The following is a 22,793-nucleotide window of genomic DNA, read 5'->3' as shown; positions in this document are numbered from 1 at the left end:
AGATGCTTCCTTCTGTATGTTACATGCTTTGCACAAACCTAATATACCCTTTTTACCCTACGGGTACAGGGTATAAAAATATAAGAGTATTATCAATTGGTAAATTACTAGATTTTAGGAGATTGATTAAAATTTTAAGAAGAATACAATTGTCCATAATATATAGCTTGCCAAATATTTTATTTACTTAAAACAAATCACAGTCGTTATGCATAGAATATTTTCAGTTTTTATTTAAATTGCATTAAAATATCCCATGCGTGAACTGCTTGCACTGCACTCTACTAGCAATCATAAAGCAGTGCGTGCAACCTAAGGTAAGCAGTCCAAATTACCCACAAAGCATGAACGACTTTATAAATTTTCGCTGCTCTCTCTCGAATATGAAGAGCTCTCTTTAATAATAAATAAATAAAGACAATAAATAAATAAATAAATAGAAACTAAATAAATAAATCACTAGAATTAATAAAATAACACCTCCAATCGTATCCAGTGGCTAGTTGGATTGAAACACCAAAGTTGTTAACTTTTTCAACAGTTTAGTCACTTTATTAATTTCGAAAAAGGGGATTTGCTACACTTAAACGGTATAAAGTAATTATTATAATAAAAAACGTATTATCAAGTAGTTAAATGTATGTAGATACATAATGTACAATCGAAACAGGCGAAACAAAAACATGTTCGATTAAAGCACTCGTTAACAATTGCTTAGGTTAAGGTCAATGCATAAATGTTTATGTACAAAGGACTCGCTATTGGTCCATGTTAACAATTTGTGTGATTGTGTGATTATGTGTGTATTTGTGTGTGTGTGTGGGTGTGGGTGTGATAGAGAGAATTAATCATTAACTAGTTTACACTTGTTCAGCTAAACAAGATAAATTCAAATACAAGCTCCATTTAGTTAATTATTAGTTTATAAAGCCCATGTTGTTTACAAAATTAATTTCGATGTGGGGGTTACAAGTTTAGAAATGAATGTTTAGTTAAAAATATTGAAAAATTAATCAGTATAAAAGTAAAAGTGAAAGTTCTGCTAGAAATCGATTTTCAACTTTTAGTTAAAGCTTTCCCAATCGGAAGATTAAGTTGGATAAGCTTCCGAATCGATGGAATATTGAGCTTAGAGACTAGTTTTGATAATCTTTGTCAACTGTGGTACTAATTTCTATCGACGTTTTCAAATGTTCTTGTGTGGCCCACAAAATCGAAATTAGTTCTGTTTGTTAGGCTTTATGGCATTTCTCTACAATTAATGCGTTGCTTTACGCTCAGCACTTGGACGTGTTGTGGATTGTTGGTTGGTGTGTGTTCCGTGGAAACTTCTACCGTTCGAATACAAGCACAAAATAAAGGCCAACATATTGTGCATAAAGGTACTTCTGGGAGGCGACATGGTCGTTTCATAAATTTTGATGTTTGTTGCTCTACGCCGAAGCCGATGCCGATGTCGACGTGGAGGCCGCAGCCGAGGCCGAAGCCATGGCCACAGCATTGCGGGCCAGCACCGTGCGCAGTCGATCCTGCAGATAATCACAAATCGAGGTGTATTTCTGTTGTCGGGCCAACTGCAGCGCCGTCAGGCCCTCCTGATTCTTCAGCAATACATCGGAGCCGGCGGCCACCAGCTGCTTGCAGACGGTCATGTGGCCGAACATGGCTGCCGCGTGGAGCGCCGACTCGCCGTTGGGCAGCAGGCCCAGATTGGGTCGATATTTCAGCAGCACGGTGATGACAGCGGCGTGTCCCTTGTGGGCGGCCTTAAACAGGGGCGTGGCACCGTCGCAACGCACTGCATCCACGTTGGCGCCATTCTGCAGCAGCACCTTGCATATGTGGTCGTGGCCCATTTGTGCGGCTATCCAGAGGGGCGTAGCGCCATCGATCCGCTTGATGTCGGTCTCAGCATCCGCCTGAATGAGCAGCGACAGCACCGTCCGATGTCCGTTCTGAGCGGCAATAAACACGGGAGTAGCACGATCCTACAAATCGATAAAAAGATGAGGATTTCCATCAAAGAACGCCTATTAATGCTCACCTTCATGCACGCATTTACATTCGCACCACAGTCCAGTAGCTCCCTCACAATCTTCACATGTCCCCCTTGGGCCGCCACAAAGAGGGGCGTGCCTCCATCCACACTGGGCGTGTCCACACTGGAGCCCGCCTTCACCAAAATCTGCACCACATCCAAGTGGCCGCCTTGGGCGGCAAAGAACAGTGGCGTGGTGCCTGTGGAGCGACGGGAATTGGGATCAGCACCTTGGTCCAACAGCTCCATGACGCAGTGCGTGTGTCCGCCAGCTGCGGCCAAGATTAGAGGTGTCGTGCCATCCTGTGGAGAGGACAAAGCGATTAAGCAGTGAGACTTAGAGATGGAGCACGTAAACTGATAAAACAAACCTAAAAATATTTATAGTAATTATAAAGATTAATAAAAATGTTTAATGTTAAAATTTAAATAATAATAAACAAAAATTAAAAAATTAAAATAATAATAAGAAAATAACCTAATAATAAACTCAAAATAATTAAATTTGTAATAACTAGCGAAATAATTTAAAAGTAATCCAATACTTGCAACGCTAGGATCAGCCTTATAAATAAATAAATACAAAATAAATATAAAAAATATATATATTATAAGAAGAACGAGATATGTATATAAATGTTGACAGTGGGATTCGGCGAATCCACTTTGTCTCAAAAAAGTGTTTATAAGTGGAGCAAGCGCTTCACAGAAGGACGAAGAGATAATCGAAACAATGATACATTTTATTGGGTAATCGTCGAATCACTATTAGGGAAGTTGTAGAGCATGTTGGCATATCAATCGGCTCATGCCATGTAATTTTCTCGCAGCAAAGCTTGTTCCGAAATTGCTAAATTTTGAGCAAAAGCAAATGCTACGGGCCCCGCGAATTTGGGGGTTCCCCGCTCCAAAGCCTGTCCTCATCATAATAAAAAATATTAATTTAGATAGGAACGTAAAATACCTTGCATGACTATGAATTAAACGCAAAGCGCTTCACTTCCACTTGAAAATCTAAAACTCGTAAAAATAAGTAGGTGTTTTACGAACTTTTTAACGTCAATGTTCTCATGTTTAATTATGATCGATATATTTAGACTAGAATCTATACCACATATCTACTCTTGAAGCGGCCAGATTTTATTTTTTTATGTAGGTATACATTTAGTTTACGTAGCTAAGATTTTTTAATCGACTTACTTATAATATCGATTATAAGTATTTCGAAAAAACAGGCGAAATAAATTTTATTAACTCAGTCACGATTCAATCTGCTGTGGTTGCTTGATTAATTATAAAATATAGATTCATTTTATGAGTAAATATAGCTGTCCTTTTTTTGGATCGATTATCATATCGATCATGTTTCGAGATTATTGAAAGTTAGTGATGGTAGACTAAGAGCTAGGTGTTTCAGAGTCTCAAGTAAAAAGGCGGGTAATTTAAAAATGAACTATTCAAATTATAAACAAAACGTTTCTTAATTAAAAATTGAACATTTTATGTGTTCGTCGACATTTAATTTCCGTGAATATCTTTACAATAAAATAAGTGCTTAAGGTATGCACATTTGGATATTTTGAATTTTAAACTTTTTTGAAATTACTAAAGGTAGGTGTAGGTATACTATAATAATGAATGAATTAAGGAACACGATGGGCCAAGAACGGCTTAACCATCTCACTTTGTTGAATATAGAGCATGATTTGCTTAGAGAAGTCGATATTGAAAGGGTTATCTCTAAATTTGCCCATATTAAATCCAGAAGAGTTTAGTTGTAACAGTTTTGTTTTATTTAATACCCTAAACTTGAGAACCTAAAGCAACATTCCCCGCGCTGGCTTAATCCGACACTGAGTCGTTGTTCGTGTTTTTTTGGCCAAAAACAACAACATTTGGCTCCCTGTGACTATTCCTATTCCCAAAATTGAAGAGACCACTGAAAGGAAAGCGTTTTGCCATAATTGATGAGATAAAGTCGGAATCGAAAAATGAGCTGATGGCCCTACCGAAAATCGCATTTCAAGGGTGATCCGAAGATTGGAAGAAGCGCTGGCATAAGTGCATCTAAGGGGGATTACTTGGAAAGGGGAAAAAATAAATATTTTTCCAGAAAAATTAAAAGTCCCCTTACTTTTTGAACACACCACGTGTATGTGTAGCTTCAATTGTGATATATTTTTCAATACTCAAGAAACTTCACCAAACAAGGAACACAATCGACGACTGAATGATAAATTGAAAAGAAATGTCATTACATAAACGAAACTTGAATAAGCCATCAAAGCGTTCACTTTAAAGCTACAGATAGATTGCGAAATGTTTCCAAAACTAAGGCGGCTCTCCAACTTTGAGTGAAGCTAACACTTTGTTTACGAAACCACGCACCAATTGGTAAAGAAGCCAAAACTGCAGCCGTAGAGGAACCGAAAAAAGTTACAAAAAAATGAAATTAAATTTCACTTGTCGTTTCACTGAAGCGAACACGCGTCAGCTGCACGAGCTAATGAGAGTCAGGGGGCTGGGGGGCTTGGCAGCTGGGGGTATCGGTGGCACGACTGCCATTTCCAGCGCCCCGTCCCAAAAGGGCACAACAGCAGTGACCGAACGACGCGTCGCACAGTGGGGCCTTAGGCCGAAACAGCTTGCGAAAATCAAAATTTTCATGAACGCTTTGGGAGTAATGAATAAACGTGTCTAATAGTTTTTTTTGCAAAGATTACGAAAATCTTACTCTCAAAAAAATCGGAATTATAGTTTAGGACATATGTGCACTCAAAGTCGACCCTTTTTTAAGCTCGCAACAATTAATTCAATTTGATGCAAATACTTCATCTTTCAGGTATAATATTAGCTAAGTTATGAAACGAATCATTGATGTTTTGATTTGTATTGCTAGATGAATTAATTTTATGCATTATTTAATAAAAACTATGTCTTTCGTATTCGTAGTTATCTAGAAAACGTTATTTTTTAAACTACCTATTTTTAGGGTGTTTTTCAACTTTGATGGAAAATAAAAAAAAGTACCCAAAAGTACCTCGCCCATATTTTCAAAATATGTTCCTTAAATATTCTTTTACCTAACGCAATAAAACTTTCATCCGCCCGGATCCGCCGGTGTGCACCAGAGCAAAAAGAGTGCCGCAACTTCGGAAAAAATCAGCGAAAAAGGCGCTGCCGCGGGTATAAGAAGAAGAATGCATTGCAGGTAGATTCGCTGTAACGGCTATTAGGAACATTGTATTTAGCATTATGGATACAAAAATATACCTAAGCGGTCCTATTTGATCCACATTTAATATTGTGCAACCAAAATTATGCATAACATTTATTACAGGTAGTGTAATTTACAATATCAGGTGAAGGTCTTGCAATCTTTTTGACCCTTTCATGAATTGTAATCTCTTTGCTTTAAAGCATTTGAACAGGCAAAAAGAGGTTTTAGTTTATTATCTTAGGTATGCGTTTAGAAATGGTATATATTGCCAATATTTTTGGTGCAGCGTAATAGTCGAATTTTGACTTAAAAAGCAATCAGTTGTGTCTAACTAGCAGTGAATAGTATTTTTCAATATAATTTACGTTTAAATACCTTAAAAGTGATTTTTCTTTAACATTAATTTATTCTAAAATCAAACAGAAATGGATAAGCGTAGGATATAGCAAGCAGAAATTTGATTTAAAATATGAAATCTGGCTATCAACGACTACGTACTTGGATACATCAATGGACGATGTACCCTCTACATCAACTGGACGAGCCAGAGGAAGACCAACGAAATCCATTGAAGAATGCTCGGATTTTACAAGAAAAAGAAAGCTTGTCGATGTCACAGAAGCCATAGCTACGGATCACTTCTCGGAGGCGCTGTCCATGAAATACGTTATGTAAAAAAAATTTTCAATATTTTTAAATTAAAAAAAAATTTGTAATATTTAAACAATTTTTTGTTCAATTTTTAATTTGTTAAAAACTAAAAATATAACATAACTGAAAATAATTGTATCATTAAATGTTTTTTATTAGTTTGATTAGGCAAATATTGCACTGGCAACAAAATCCAACTTTGAGCACACATTGCGCAGCTCCTAGAAATCACAGCACAATGCGCTATGACTTGTTTCAAAGCTTAAGAATTTTTCTTTCAAACAAAATTTGAATGACGAAAATTGCTTCAGCCGTTCAGAAGATATGATTTTTGCAACGAAAAAAGTCCGAAGGCCCCACTGTGCGTCGTCAGAGCACTTCACCTCCCAGCCTGTTGTCATCCTCTCTACGTGACTGGGACTGCAAATGGCACCAATGGAACAGACGATTTGAGCTTTGATTTACTCTCACTCGTAATCGTACTCGTACTCGTAATCGTACTCGTACTCATTCAGCTCTAGTCCCAGCACGCATGCAAATCGGCGCGCTGCGATTTATTGGCTGAAATGAAATCGCAGCTCAAACAATTAGCTGCTCAATCAAGCAATTTGCCAGTCAATGGCTGTCGTTGAAAGCGCACCACAATTGCAAATGCCAATCACCAACTAAAACTAATTAATTGTTTGATTGCGTGGCAGATAAAAGGAGGTATCGAAACTGAAGCAAACAAATCAAATAAATAGCTGTTCAGGGGGTTAACTTTAAGGCAAGCATTTCAAAAATAAAGTCTAGCCAATAAAGGACTCTCTGATCGAAGTACTTAAAGTTACTGGAATTTAAACGACAGATAAAGTATAAGTTAGTATAATAGTGAGAGGGGTGCTGAAAAAATAGCTAACGAACTATTACAGGGACTATCGATAGTATCGACAATTGCATTTTGGAGTCTCTGATGATAGGTTTCCAAAAGAGAAATTAAGACTTTTTGAGGCTAAGCTTGACTAGACATTTAGTGAAAAGCTAACTTTCAAGCAAAATTACGAAATAGTTTTTACAAAGTTGATTATTTTGACAAACCCAGGTATATTCATTGCCGATTATTAGCATAGTTTTAAAACTAAAATCATCGGAATCGAACCGAATTCGCTTTCGCTAATGAAATAGAAAACACTTTGTACTGGCACTTTGACAAAAACAAATAAAATTCTATTGAATTTTTTATTTTTCGAATAAAAAAAAAGGAATTTTAGGTAATCAATCAATAAAAAACGCCATTAGTTATAAAAGTTATCCATTTAACTGTAATCTTATAAAGTTCGTCTGTTTGTTTTTAACAATTGTCATACACTTTTTAACTTTTACCCTTTTCTTTTAAAGTCTCTCAAAAGTTAATTGTAATACACACATAGGGCTTTTTAAAACATTCTATATTATAGTTCTACATTTTCTTAGAATTTTGCTGTAGATCTAGGAACTCTTATAAATTTATAAATTTCACCCGTTGGCCGTTTAATAATTGTCATACATTTTTTTAACTTTTAACAAAGAAAAGTAATGTAAAGTCTCTCAAAAGTTAATTGTAATACATACATAGGGTTTTTTAAACATTATTATAGTTCTACATTTTCTTCTTCTGCTATCGATCTGATATCGATCAATTCTGCTATCGATCTAAGAACTCTATTGATGTCTAAACGAAGTCTTTCTATACTTCAATAGTTAAAATCTCTTAAAGTTCTGTGTCTTATGATAATAGATTTCCAAAACTAATTTATGAAGAACACTATATCTTCATATATGAACAGGAAATAATAACAAGTGAAGATCGGAATATCTTCACTTCTCGCTAATTATTTCACTTAAGTTGTGTATTTTTTCAGCTCATATTTTGAATTTAACAAACGAGGCTGTACATTAATTACAAACTCGAACTCAACTATATTGTACTAACAGATTTTTCCTGCGGTCCACAAAGTATTCAACTCACCTCATCCTTGCAATCCACATGCACCTTCCCGCTGTCGAGCACGCGCTGCAGTCCCAACTCATCGCCTCGTAACGCCGCCATGTGCAACTGCACATCCGAGGGCGTTTCTTTCTGCAAAGGGAAGATACACGAATCAATTAACAAGCTGTGGAAACACACAAAGTTTTGGCAGCTGTCACAACAGCGGCCACTTAACTAATAGTCCCGCAAACACCCACGCGGCTGCACTTTCTTGGAAAGGCAACGCCGATACTATTTATGTTGTGAGTCCAAAACAACAAAACGCTTCGCATTGTTGGTGATGGGGGAACCCCCCTCTTTGCACCTCATTGTAATTAAGGCCCCATAACAACGATAATGACGACGACGACGTCGGTCACATGAAATGTCCGGCAACAATAATAAAAAGCAACGGAAATGTAGCCGCATTGGGTGCATTTTTACAATATGTTGGAGCTGTCAGCGATGTCGTGCTAGTGATGGCACTATCGAAGGTAGCAGAGATTTGAAATCACTAAGCAGAGATTAAGGATATCGCTCGAAGGTTTTAAGCTGCATTTACAGTTAGTTTTAATAACTTATGAATTTTTTAGAGGAAAGAATTTTTGGAGGGGCTTTTCTTCATAAATAATCCATTTGATAGTTTTCGGAGAATTGTTGTGAATGCCTATTTTTTCTTTAATTGTGGCAGTAAGTAGCTAAAAAGTGTATAACAGGTACTTAAAAGATTAATCTGCTAGTTTATAGTTTGGATTATGTATTGAACTTTTTAAAAAACTTTAGAAGCAGTTGGAGTTTGTCCAACCCCTCTAGGTCTGTAGGGGCGGTGGAAAGTATGGTTTTCAAATTTAGGCAAAGGGAAATGGAAGGAAGAATTTCATGAGTAAGTTTACAGACTACGAGGTGGGGTCGAATAATTTAATATAATAGACTGAGAAATCAAAGTTTGAAGTGGATCCAGTAGTGTGGCTTTGAACTAGCATAGCAATGTTATTTCATTTGCGTTTGTTGTTTTGTTTTCTTAGGTTCCATTAATGGGATTTATATAAAGTGTTATTTGATGGATTTTTGTGTATAGCTGAGAATAAGAGTGAATCTTGTGGTTTGTTACCCGAGTATTTCAAAGCTAACAGTGTTTTGGAGAAAATATATTTTAAAACTGAACAAATACATAGGAAAAATCTTTTATTGTTCAACAATTTACATTTAATTTTTCGTTATTTCAAAGTTAAACGTAAGAAAAATCTTCTATTGTTCAACAATAGAGAAAATATGTTTTAAAACTCAACAAATAAGTAAGAAAAATATTCTATTCTTCAACAACAGAGAAAATATATTTTAAAACTCAACAAATATGTAAGAAAAATCTTCTATTGTTCAACAATTTACATTACATTTTCGTTATTTCAAAGCTAACAGTATTTTGGGAGAAAATATAATTTATAATTCAACAAACACTTAAGAAAAACCTTCAAGTGTTAAACAATTTACATTTTATTTTTCGTTATTTCAAAGAAAAACATTGTTTTGGGAGAAAATATATTTTAAAACTCAACAAATAAGTAAGAAAAATCTATTATTGTTCAACAATAGAGAAAATATATTTTAGAACTCAACAGAAAAACCTTCTATTGTTCAACAGCTTACATTTAATTTTTCGTTATTTTAAAGCTAACAGTATTTGGAAGAAAATATATTTTAAAACTCAACAAATACGTACGAAAAACCTTTTATTGTTCAACAATAGAGAAAGTATATTTTAAAACTCAACAAATACGTAACAAAAATCTTCTATTTTTCAACAATATATATTTTGTTATTTCAAGGCTAACAGTATTTTGGGGGAAAATATAATTTATAATTCAACAAATACGTAAAAAAAATCTTCTATTCAACAAAAGAGAAAATATGTTTTAAAACTCAACAGAAAAACCTTCTATTGTTCAACAATTTACATTAAATTTTTCTTTAATTCTTCAAGCTTCAATATGGGCGCGAAAATAGCCCACTGCAACAACAGGTGTTAAATGTCAACGGGCTACGGTCGCAGTTTCTGTTTCTGTTTCCGTCGCCCCAGCGCTGGCGACGAAACTAATTTTAAAAAAAAGAGGTGGTGGTGGGGGAACTGCAAGAAATATTTGAGTTAAGCCAAAGAAACAAGAAGAATGTCAATGTGGCGTTAATGGTGGGAATTAAAAGGGTCGTGGGGGAAGCAGGGGGAAGCAGGGGATCGGCAGCACCTGTTGAGAGAAGAGAAGAGCAGAAAAGTCAGGCATCCACCGTACAGTAAACTCTTAAGCAGGCAATGGAAAAAATGCCATAACCGAATCGCTAATAATGACGATGACAAGCGCAGCTAACGCTGATGATGATAATGATATTTATGAATAGGCAGGCACACAGGTGAGAAACACTTTTAATGCTTCAACAACAACAACAGCAGCAACAACAACAACAGCAGCAACAACAGCTCAGACAGCAGCTAGACAGATGTGAAGGAAGAAGTACGAGTAACTGTGCCAGCAGTTGTTGTTTGCGTCACCTGTTGCACGAAACAATGGCCATGTAGATGGTATCTCATAGATACTTTTGGCATTTCATGCCCCGGCATTTGGCCCACATTGTGGCTTTTCCTTGCTCTGGCCTTGCTAAATGGCCACTCAAGTGGCATTTGTATATTGATTGTCGGCCCGCTTATCGGCCTGCCTAATGCCTTTTTATCATGCTCCAGTTTTTATCAGCACTGAGAACAACGAGCAACATAAACAGCTATACACGTATGGTGACAAGCCGTGCCCGACCCACCGAAGCCCCGAAGCGTGCAAAACTTATTGTTTGTTCAGTTAATGAATGTGTCGTTGTTGTTTTAGCTTAAATGGATCTGAGACTCGCAGTGCTTAAATGCAAGATTTACATTCGTTTGCTGGCAAGTGAGAGCAAACATTTGGCCAAGAAATGAAGTATATATACATATATATATTTCTTTAAGTCGTAAAGAAAAAGACTAGCTACTAACAACTACATGCCTTAATAGAAATAGAAAAAGAAATAGCTGGAGTAGAATTAGCTGAGTAAGCCAGAGTTCTCTGCTTCCAATCATCTCAAGTAATTAATAATTTATATTGATTGATTACTTGTCGTCTGCGCAGATATTGTTGCCCTAATATATATTTTTTGGATGTTTTCTTTCACAGTTAGTATAGAGTTACACAAAAAAAAACGTTAAGAAATAATGGAAATATGAAAAGAATAATTTCTCAATGCTAGACTAAGCCAAAGGTTGTCAACAAATCGAAATCAAGGAATGTGAAAAGTTGTAGGACAGATACAAATGTTTAGGAATGCCTTTCGAGCGATTGGTTGTCCGATAAACAAAACTGAACAGAAATATGAAAATAAGGAGAAAGAAAGCACGCTAATTCTCAATACTAGATTTGGCCAATGGTTCTCATCATATACGAAACATTATCAAAGTCTAATGAATGACGAACTCCAGCCATTTATAAGTATACAAAACTAGTGTACTCTAACCGGACAATGTCTTAATCTTCAGCACGTTGCAAGAGCACATTATTAATCAGATAGCTAAATGCAATTCATAAGACTGACAGCTCCATTTTTGGGACACGTTTTAGCTTAAATGGGATCCCGAAGAAATTGAGGTAATTCCAGAAACACAAATAAAAAGTATAAGGATTAACAATGTATGTCAAATATCAAATTTGTCACAAAATTAATTAAATATAACCGAATTACATAAATTGCTTTGCAGAGTTAAAAACGATCAACTTCGATTGAGATTGCTTAATAGAATACATATTTGTGTTTTTCGCTGGAAACTTAATAGTGATAGTTTTCACAGGTACAACAAATAAGTTATTTTGGGAGTATACTTTAATTTTTTCAATTCTGCATATATATTTTAACTGCAATTAAAAAATGCAACAACTTCCTATGACTAAGGGCATAAATTATTTAATTTTTTATTGCTTAAACCGCACAGCAGTTTTTCAAATTAACTTTAAGCAAACTATTATTTTCAAAACCCCCTTCATAATTTGATTAAAAACTGGTAAAGTAAAATGTAAAAATTGCGTGTTTAGCCGAATTTTAGGAATTGTCAGAATAGTACGATAATGTCGATCCTATTAAAAGCCCTAACATAAGTACTTTTAACAGTATGAATAAAAATATTTTTAAAAAAAAGACATTTTATCCCTTTATTCGTATGTCTTAAAAATATATTGTATTGCTTTTTTAATTCAAGTATTTAAAGTGTATATTATGAGCATAGGTTTTAGTTTTAGTAGAAAGACTAAAGCGATTTCTAACATAAGTAGCAGCTGTAGAATATCTTTGCAAACCTTTCAGCAATTTTTAAAGGCCATCGAACATTACAAATCAAATATGTCTATGATTTTTGTTTGCAAATATCTTATTTCCCTTTTTAATCGATAAGCTGCCCGTAATCGGAGCGAAAGCACTCCTAATACGAGCACTTTTCTATGTGGGCCAATGCCTCAACTCACCTTTAGCGACATATTTTCCAACTCCGCTGTAGCCTCTTCCCCTCCTCCGCACACTTCCTTGTCTTCGTTGCAGTTGAGCAGCTGAACCACTCACTAGCGCTTTTCCATTGACCGATTTTCAAATCGTAACTAGTTGGCTGCACTCCAGCACAGCAATGGCAACAACAACAATAACAGGTGGGCAGCAATCAAATCACAACAAATACAGTGATGGCATCATCGCTAGATGCCCGTTGCAAGTTTCAGGTTGCACTTTAATGTTGAAGGTGAGCGTTGAGCGTTGAACGTTGCACGTTGCCGACCAGTTGCCAATGCTGCAAATAAAAAGCAAGCCAAGAACCACGAGGCATTTCAAATTAAGTTGCACAAATACACACACGTAAGAGTATACGAGTATATAGCTAGATAATCGGCGACTAGGCAACAGGTTTAACTTCTCGACTAGCAGCAGAAGAATTCAAAAGAAAAAGTTGCATTCAAATTGGAGCAGCGGTCAAAAGTAGAGCCAGAACCAGGCCTGAGCACAGGTCTGGCTGTCGATAGAGTAGTTCCACGGCTTGTGCATTTTTAAATTCTGCAACACTACGCTACAAAGCGTCGAGAAAGAAAACACACCACTCTAAACTTTATTAGTTCACTCTCAAGAGTTTATATAATGCGTTGTTCGACAGTTACTTTTTAGTCATACTTCATGAAAGATATATTTTAAAAAGATTGTTTTAAAGAAGGCAATATATTAATGTAATAATATAATAATGATTGATAATTGGAAGCGCGGAGACATACAGACAGACATTACTATATCCTTGAACATGTGTCTTCCTTTTGGTCTTACAAATATGAAACCATAGGTGCCAGAAAAGTAAGATAAAAGACTAAAGTTTAGTAAAAGCCCAATAGAGCGATGTCATGCTTTTTAGTTCGAATATTAATATTTCTCGTCAATACAATATTATTATAAGCAGTAGGTATCAGAAGAGAGAAAAACTGATAAGATTGCACAAATAAGCAATTTTAATTAAATTTAATGAGAATACATATCCTCCCAGATCCATCCTTGATCAATTTTTATTCTGATATTTAATTTCTTGTCTACTTTTCCTGCCCTTTTCGATCAAATACGAATATATTAAAATACAAACATATGCGGACATATATCCCTACTAATCTAAAAAAAAAAAATTATTAAATGATTTAACACAACAATAAATATTCAAGGTTGTGAAATTTAAAAATGACTATTAAAATTGAAATATTCATATTTTACTGCAGTATAATTTCTTAGCAGCCTCCAATAGTTTGCACAAGCTTTTGAGACAGCTATCCTAAAAAGACAGCTAACATAACTTTATTATTTAACTAAAATTTGTATCTCTTGCGGTTTCTGTACAATATATGAAGTTGTATTATTTTGTTGTACTTATAAGTATCAAATTGCTTAAAAATAAACGAAAAAATTTACATCGATCAGTTGTTATTTTACCAATATGCTTCTATACATACTCGAATTTAAATGAGTGAATAATGCCTTGGATGAGAAGCTTAAACTAAAGATCAAAACCATATACGGTTGTAAAAAAAAAACTATACTGAATACCTAAAAAATAATTCATAGATGGCGCAGATAAATATCTTAATGTTCATAGAAAATTAAAAAAAAAACAGACGATATGAGCTGCTTAAGTCCAAAAGGCTGTTAACGTGGATGCACCTGTACAGACTGTATTATTATTTTATTATACTATATATTATTTCCTAGTGATAAAAAATAAAAAAATAAAAATATATATGATAAACAAAATGATACCAGGCCTTTGAAAAATTAAATGATAACTCTTTTTCTCTAAAATATCTAAAAATTAAACACTTTATAGAAGGCAGAAAATTATGCAAAATTTCCTCATTAGTTATTGCTAGCAATTGAATGAGAACATGAAATGACGAAATGAAAAATCGATTACTTCCCGGCTACAAAACTGTGCTGCGCAGTGTAATTTGCATGTGAATTTAATGTTTGTTCGTGCATTTAAATGAGCGGCAATTTGCATGTTTTAACAGGCCGGGTCATTTTTTTATTTTAAATTTCTAAAACTGCATATGTATGTACTATATATATAGAGTATATGTGTGTATGTAGGTATGTAGCAACTGATGCATTGACAGCAGATTGGCAAGTAAACAATCGGACTAGGGGCAGGCAGGCACGCAGCACGAATAGTTGGATGGATGGATGCGCGTGTTTCTGCTTTTACTTTGCCCGTTTGTTGCTGTAATTGTAGTTGTTGTTTTGCTTTATTAATTGCATCTCATGGCGGCGCATTTTTTCTGTTTTTTACGCGCGTCATAAGCCTTAGAAGTATTATGTACAATGTATATACACAAGTCGTATGTTTGTTGCCCTCGCGCGCAGCCAACGAGTGAGGCAGTCAGTCAGTCAGTCTGCCTTGCCTTTCAACTTTTGACCCAGAAAATAGTTTTAGTTTACGTTTTTGTTACTCTTGCTCTTGCTGTTGTTGTTGTTGTTGTAGGTAATGTGCTTTCATCATCATCATCAGCAGCACAGCATCACAACAACAACAACAATAACATAAGTACAGCCCTCACGCACTCTGTGCGCTGACATCACTTTTCCCATTTCTCCATTTATTTTTTTATTTCCACTTTTTTACTATTTTTTGAGTGCGCAGGAAATTAAAAGAGCTTCTTTATTTGGCTGCCTGAACTCTCTGCTCAATTGTTTTTAATTAGTTTTTTATTTTTATGCCTTAATTTGAATTACAAGTCTTGATTGGTGGCAGCCAGCAAGCTGTGCCACAAACTTTGAATTGTCCATCAAAATCGCCATTGCATCGTTTAAAAATAATGACGACATTGATTGCCAATTTGCTGTAATAAGTTGTTGAAAACCCGCAATTAGCAATTCATTTATAACTAATGGTTATGAATAACGATCTTGAAAGTGTTTAGACGCAATAAGTGAGATATCTTGGCAAGAAAAGGGAAAGCGGCATAAAAAAAAGCGATTAAACATAGCAATAATGTTACCGCTTTTCGGAATCTAAGCCACATGCTTGGAAATAATATTATCGTTTACTATCAATCAAAATATGCATAACTTTATTTAAAACTTGTTCAATGAATCAATTGAAAGTTTTAAACGACCTTTAAAAGGAATTCATTTACACTATTCTTAGCACATGATTATTCAATACTTTAACGTTAATTATTAATCAATGCACCTCAATTTTCTCTTTCGTTTTTTAGATCAGTTACGCAAATTGAAAGTTAAAGCAACTTAACAGATAATACACACCAGGGGTTCATACACTGCTCCTTGATATTATTTTTTTAAACACGATTCCAGCTATGCCGTCTGAGACCTTTGATGCCTATATTGTTTAATAATAATAACTTTAACTCCCTAGTAGAAGAAAAGGTTGAAAACTTATCCTGAGTATAACTCGTTACTGATTCAAACTATCTATTTGCAGCCACTAAAGCGCAGTTTTGGAAAACCTTCAATGAACTTTAGTTTGAAGTCAACTTTTTACTTTTTATTCACAATGCTTGAATTCAGCTCTTAAATAAGGGAATATGGGGATCAAATTTGATATTTGATGTCTAAATGCCACTCATAATAAGCATTATATAGTAATTATGATATCTTATATCGGTCATCAATGCAAAATATATCTGAAATTGATCCAAAACTCTAAAAAGTTGTTCTTTAAACTCCCATTTGTCGTTAACTATTAAGTGCAATATGCAATATTCTTCTATATAAATACATATATTATTATAAACAATGTGCGCATCTTCCTTAGTATTTTTTCATTCTTACAAAAAGTTCAGTCCAAAGTTAAATCTATGCAATTTTACAATATTTATCTAAAGCGAAGCAATTTTAGTCACATTTCATGATAAAGTCGACTATTGCTTCTGAAATTTAAGCCGAACTGATTTTGAATTTAACTCTATCGATTGGGCCAACGTATAATAACTTTCTATCTTATCTGAGAAGTATAAATTTATACAAATTGATCAGATACCTAGCAACCTAACTAGTTCCACATTGCAATGGTTTAGCTTGAGCATCAATAGTCTCTCACCCTAAATATTGCTGTATTGGTACCAAGCCATATTCAATACAGAGTTTTTAAACTCGATACAACAATATAAATAACAACCATGCCTTCTTACGTTGCAAGAACAATTCTGTATCACCATTTAAAAATGGGTATCCATCTGTATAATCTCATTCGAGCTTTACGTGGTAGGCACAATTTGCGATCATTTCCAACCTAGTTCGATAGTACAAATAATTTAACTCACGTTTTATATAAAAACCAACAAACATACGTAATATTGGTTCCGAAAAAGATATTTTCCCTGAGCTCTTTTTCAAGGCAGATGTTTAAAATTTTAAGTTAAGATAAGAGCAGTAAATTTTAAAATTTAAAAAACTATTTTAAAACCATTTATTTGTGATTAATATTGTATAATTGACAAAAATTCGGAAATAAATCTAGAACTTGTTCCAGTTTTCGAAATGTTGTTTAAAGAAAACAATAAAATTCAAAAGGGTCTTTAAATGTATGAAAAATATAACACCTAATACCCTAGAATTTCCCAGCAAAAAATGGAATGCTATTATTTGTAGGTTTCGATTGTCTTCTATTTAAGGTATTCAAAACAAAATTGAATGGTTGTTTTCTTGTCTTTATGCAAATGAAAGCTGACGACTTCCCTGTAGAGAAAATTTACAGTATTTCATTCGGAAATGACTTTCTTAATAACAATAGCTTGCTTAAAGAAGCAATAAACTCTCAAAGCTATTCACTTGATAATAAATCTTTGAAGCACAGCCTGACAGATAAAAATAATTTAGTACTGTATATAAAATCACAAAAACGGTTAAAAAAAAAACTAGACTTGACTCGGTTCCATTCCCAAATAAAACAATTATTGACGCTTTCGTCATCAGTTGCGTGCCGGATCCATTTCCATATTGTTGCTTACCACTTTTACACACTTCAATAAATTACGGGTATACGAGTATGTTCCCCACTCGCACAGTTAAGCGTGAATGTTTATCAACAATTCGATACTAGATTATCGACACTCCGAAAATACAAAACGTTATAAAACACACATTTTTATTACCCATTCAAAATAATAATTATCATTTGCTGCCTCAGTATTTGCCGCATAAATTTAAAAAACCTTTGAGTTTACATTATGCAAAAATTATATAAACATACATACACAACTGCTAAACAAAAAGGTCAACAGGCAGGCAAAATGTTTATTTGCAGTTGACTGCTAAGATCTGGTCAAGAAATTTACGTAGAAAAAACACGCCGTTAAGCTTTTGCGGCAACGAGCGACGTGCCTCCAACGAACGCTTGAAAAGCTCAGAAGCAACTGACACATGCAATGAACTACAAACGGGCCTAGACCTGAACGAGTGATCGCAGGCTCACTCTCTCTCCCACTGTCGTTCTCTCTCGCTCTCTGTTTTTTCTCTGTACGCTCTGTAGCGAAATGCCAATTTAGCTTTTTTCCCTCCATTTCTGATGTTTTGAAAATGTGAATAAAATTTAATAATTGTCCAACCAGACCCAGATATTATAAAAAAAGAAAATCACGAAAAAAACATATTGTTAATTAAAAGAATTTTAAAATTATTACTTTATAGAAACATATTTTTAAAAATCTCATCAGTTGTGTTCTGATTAGGTACTTCAATCGATATATTATTAAAAATTTGCATACTTTAAAACCGTACTTAGAGCTCTACTTGCTATAAACAAGTTTTTTTTTTTAATGAGCGAACCATTAACAGAACAATTGGTCCTTGTTTAGTTTTATGTTTAAGTTTTCACTTAGATCTGATCCGTATTTTCTCCTTATATAATTGGAAATGTTTTCTTTAAACATAAAATTCTTTTTTAAATTTTCTTGTAATATTTGTATATAAAAAAGAATATTTTTTTAAAATGAAGAAATATTGTTCTATTATTAAGATATTTATTCCACAAAACAAGAATATATGTATTTGTTGTATTATTAATGATAAGTTATCTGTGCTTCAGATAGGGAACAATATAAATATTTCGACCTGATCATACCTTAATCACAAATAATTCATCAAGACCGACCAAAACACACTCTTATATTTGTATATTGTTGCAATCCTTGGAACCGCCTGCCTTGTCTAACAACACATTTTATAAATGAAATTTTCATATGGTAATACACGAATTTGGGGGTCTGTGGATAAAAATTTGTGTCAATAAATATAAACTACTTCAGAATTAACTGAAACGTATTGGAACAGACTTCTCTTAGGGCAATGATATAAAAGTTAAACAGTTAAGTTTTTAAACTCTAATCCAAAAACTATAAAAATTCTTTTTTGGTTGTTCACAACTTCTTCCAAAAGCTGGCAACATTGGCAACACTGATCTCTATGCCCGCTCTTCGGCTCTCTCTTGCGCTCTCGTAGCGCTCTTTACCCAAATGGGCTAATTGTTGTTGTAAATGCACAGAAGCTGATAGAGCAGAGAGCTAATGACACGCACAGCCGTACGAAAGAACTTTTGTCATGACATACACAGCAAATTACAAAAACAAATCAAATACATAAAGAAAAAATAACGGCATTGCATGCCCTGCGGCGCAGAAGCTCGTCAGACAGCCAGTGGCTGTTCGCGGCCAGACAAAGTTCATTGAATGTTTATTTTCACATGAATGCACGCGCAGCTCAACGACGCCTATAAATAGGCTACACGAACATGAACTGTGGACGTTAAGCCGTCGCGCGCGTTAAGCTATAAGAAAACAATTACCCACACACGCAAACACACACACATACCCGAATCCGCAGACAAGCAACTGCTGTCCTGACGCATAAAATGCGAAAATCTCATACGCCCCGTTGACACCGAGCGAGGTCAGCACTTTTTGGCTAAAATCAATACTCACAAAGTAATAGAAGTTCGTCAATTCCTTAGCTATTTATTGGCGAATCGCGTATTGCTCTTGCGAAATTCTTCCTATGAATAATTAACGTCTACTTTTGTCCCGATTGGCTGCGGAACGCATTTGTTGTCCAGCAGTGACCACGTTTCCCGCTAAGCGTTAATGCCGTCTACGTGTGCGGCTACTGCTGCTCCCTGCAATGCACTACCATGCACATTTACCCTTTGCATGGGCGATTGTTAAATAAATATTGTTGTAAGCTGCAGCCGCAGTTGCGGTAAGGACCAGTAATCGAATTATTCGATAACGCAATCTCTTAGCGATATAAGCTCAAAGAAACACACCAAATTACTAGCGAAAATAAAACCAAAAAAAGTGAGAGAATTGTTTACCATTAAAATAACAGTTTATTAAATTTTAAAAATTGTTTAAAAAAATCAAATATTGCATACTTTTACATACATTTTAAGCGCTCTATAGCAGCCAGCTTGTGTCCGTTGCTGCACAGATGGCACCACCACAACGCAGCCAACTTCACGCACCACTTCTGTTAGAGATGAGCAGCAGTATGGTCACAGTTTTTATTAAAATAGCCAATATTTTATAAATTATTAATTTCCAGCTATTTATTTACTAAACATAATAGTAATAATTTAATTTGTAATGTTAATAAATATAGTTAAAAATGCATCAGCTTCTCTTCAACAAATTGTAAATTTAAATATCTCGAACAACTCCACTGCAATAAAAAGTTATCGCGTTACTTTGCATACTCAGATCCTAAGCCAACTGCGACTCACGACAAAATAACAGATACTTAAATACTGCTCATCTCTAACCTCTTTCTTTTTCAGCCTCCATTGACGAGTGGTCGGTTCGCTAATTTGTAATTTTGTACAAAAGTAAGTTAAACGCCCGCTATAAAAACAAAAAATACAAACAAAATGTAATCGATAATGTACTTTTCCATCTACAGCTCAAAAAAAATGGAGAACGACGCCGGTGAGAATGTTGATTTGTACGTGCCCCGCAAATGGTGAGTCAAACACGTGTTTCGCGGCACACTGCACTGTGGTTCGAAATTACCACACAGTGAAACATTTGCTAATTCTGTTAAAATGCAAATTTGCAGCTCGGCATCCAACAGAATCATCCACGCCAAGGATCACGCTTCGGTGCAATTGAATATTGTGGATGTGGATCCCGAGACCGGCCGCATGACCGAGAACTCCAAGACCTACGCAATTTGCGGCGAGATCCGTCGCATGGGCGAGTCCGATGATTGCATCGTCCGTCTGGCCAAGAAGGACGGTCTCATCGCCAAGTAAGCAACAACTTATGTGAATGTAGTATTCGCAATAACTAATTTGTTTTGTGTGTTTTGTTTTGCAGGGTCTTCTAAATATGTAAATACCAAGTGGTGGTAATAAAACAAACTTCATTTGTATTTAATATAAGATACTCAAATTTTGTGTTTTCTTTTAAACCACTGGAATAAATGGAGAGACAATTTCGAGGTATCCAGCAAGAAGCTTTGTCACATTTTTAAATGCTTAAGGCGTTGTTTACAGATCAGTAGCCAATAGGTAGTAGTAGAAGCCAGGCCTGAAATTGTAATTTGCACGCCGCACGCCATTTGATATACATAGTTTATTTTATCTATTTTTATTTTATGTGTACATGTGAACAAGAGTTAAGCTATTTTAGGGAATATTGAGCAAACAGGAGATTATAGGATGGAAAATTGCAGCACTGCATATTTGTGCGATTCCACGACGACGTCTTTGAATATTCGATCTCCAGATCCTTCATAGTTTCATACGCCAAGGATGATTTGTTTGCGAATATCGACACAATGAATTTTGCGGGTTGGAATGTCTTGATAACTTTATTTATAAGATTCGTATAGTTGTCCAGTGCCACGTTGCTCTCAAAGCTTACGTAGGAGAACTTTTTCTCTGGTGTTATGTGTATAGTCATGTACTCGCCCTTTTTATTGATTCCATTCATCGAATAACCGCAAGGCTCAAACAGAAAATCGTCAATATCCATATCTGGCAATATTTGATCGATTCCAGAGTTTGAAGTGGCTTCATGGGCTTCCGAAAACTTATCTTTGGTAAAAATGGTCATCTTGTTGGGATCAAGATTCTGCATCAGAATTTCAATAGTTTGGTCGGGATCTGCTTTTTCCGGACCTTCCTTTATATTGATAGCTTCAGACTTGCTAAAAGTGTAGAGATACCAGCATTCTTGATTAATTGAACCCAAACAGTAAGACCTTCCCTCTGGAAAGATTGAGTCCAAGTAGGTTACTTCCTCGCAGAAGCCTCTATGTGGCGACAACTGAACCTCGGGCTTAGTAAAGTTCTTTCGCGAATAGAACAAGTCACATATTTCTGTAAATCCGTACTGCTTTGCAATCTTTAGAAATGGCTCCAAGCACTGCAGCGGAGTCGTTGTGCCGCATGTTTTTAAAATCAGCCTCCTCTTTGATACAAACATACTGCTCTCACTTAATACATACGCATCGATTAACGTATTCCGGGAGAAGCTGATAATTTCACAATTGACATGCCTTAGTAAACCTTCCCATTCTTCGCGAGGTATAGTTCGTAGGTCATCTATATTGTTTGCACTCTCAGAAAACCATATCTCCAGCAACTTCTCGACCCCCTCAAAAAAATAGCTATTATCTTCCGGCATTATTCAGCTACTGATAGTATCTTATCCCTTATCAATCAATGCGCACACGTGTACATACGAATCAGGAATCCACCAGTTTCACGCGATTATGTATAAATTGGAGATGCTACATAACGTATGTGATGCGAATTCGTTCGATACCGAGTACTTGTGCGGTATTTCTTTTTGTAGTCAATCACAATCAGCTGTTTTTACACAATTCGCAGCAAACAAAACCTATGTATATATGTATGTACATATGTAAGTGCCAAAATTAAATTTACACAATTGACTACGTAACTAAACTATCAGAGAATTACATACCTACCATAAAATGATAAAAAATCAACTTATTCATAATAAGAACAAAAACTACATTATTGTCTTTCCGTCTAACCCGATTACCTCAATCTTAATCTTTCGAAGTAAATAAGCATTTTGATCTACATTTCGGGCTCAAATTTTATAAGTTTGTTGAAAACAATGCTCGGAAACATCTGAATAGAAGAGTAATACCCCCAACGATGGGAATATGTCAATATATTTTTAAAATGCATCTGAACTTACATACAGAGTATATCAACATAAATTTCAGCACTCTTAAATAGAAGGAGAAAACAGTACAAAAAATATAAAAGCATACTTTATGGTAACCATTTTAACTGTACTTCCTATAGTTGGGTGACTGAAATTTGTTAG

The 22,793-nt window shown here is 35.1% G+C and overlaps 3 protein-coding genes across 5 annotated transcripts; 1 reads left to right on the top strand and 2 right to left on the bottom strand.

Annotated features, from left to right (window-relative positions):
- Positions 1-525: 525 nt before the first annotated feature.
- On the bottom strand, positions 526-19,575 carry LOC115629011 (ankyrin repeat domain-containing protein 29). Of its 3 annotated transcripts, none has more exons than XM_030525301.1 (5): positions 19,413-19,575; positions 12,426-12,739; positions 7,897-8,007; positions 2,045-2,341; positions 526-1,988 (listed from the first exon to the last, which is right to left on the bottom strand). In XM_030525301.1, exons 2-5 carry the CDS (start codon positions 12,435-12,437, stop codon positions 1,434-1,436), a joined length of 975 nt encoding a protein of 324 aa, XP_030381161.1. In that variant the 5' UTR covers positions 12,438-12,739; positions 19,413-19,575; the 3' UTR covers positions 526-1,433. The 3 variants fall into 3 exon arrangements, with proteins under 3 accessions (XP_030381161.1, XP_030381162.1, XP_030381163.1); XM_030525302.1 differs by lacking the exon at positions 19,413-19,575 and adding an exon at positions 17,691-17,820; XM_030525303.1 differs by lacking the exon at positions 19,413-19,575 and adding an exon at positions 17,687-17,794.
- A 666-nt stretch (positions 19,576-20,241) lies between these two features.
- Positions 20,242-20,940, top strand: LOC115629015 (40S ribosomal protein S21). The gene is made up of 4 exons (XM_030525311.1): positions 20,242-20,311; positions 20,386-20,445; positions 20,542-20,733; positions 20,802-20,940. Exons 2-4 carry the CDS (start codon positions 20,396-20,398, stop codon positions 20,809-20,811), a joined length of 252 nt encoding a protein of 83 aa, XP_030381171.1. The 5' UTR covers positions 20,242-20,311; positions 20,386-20,395; the 3' UTR covers positions 20,812-20,940.
- Positions 20,941-21,044: 104 nt separating this feature from the next.
- On the bottom strand, positions 21,045-22,190 carry LOC115629018 (S-adenosylmethionine decarboxylase proenzyme). Its single transcript, XM_030525314.1, has one exon. The coding sequence runs from the start codon at positions 22,113-22,115 to the stop codon at positions 21,108-21,110; it is 1,008 nt and encodes a 335-aa protein (XP_030381174.1). The 5' UTR covers positions 22,116-22,190; the 3' UTR covers positions 21,045-21,107.
- Between the last annotated feature and the right edge of the window lie 603 nt (positions 22,191-22,793).

This window comes from Scaptodrosophila lebanonensis, unplaced genomic scaffold (assembly GCF_003285725.1).
Source record: "Scaptodrosophila lebanonensis strain 11010-0011.00,11010-0021.00 unplaced genomic scaffold, SlebRS2 tig00000131-arrow-arrow-pilon, whole genome shotgun sequence".
Classification (NCBI taxonomy): Eukaryota; Metazoa; Arthropoda; class Insecta; order Diptera; family Drosophilidae; genus Scaptodrosophila; species Scaptodrosophila lebanonensis.
This window is presented reverse-complemented; position numbering and strand designations above follow the sequence as displayed.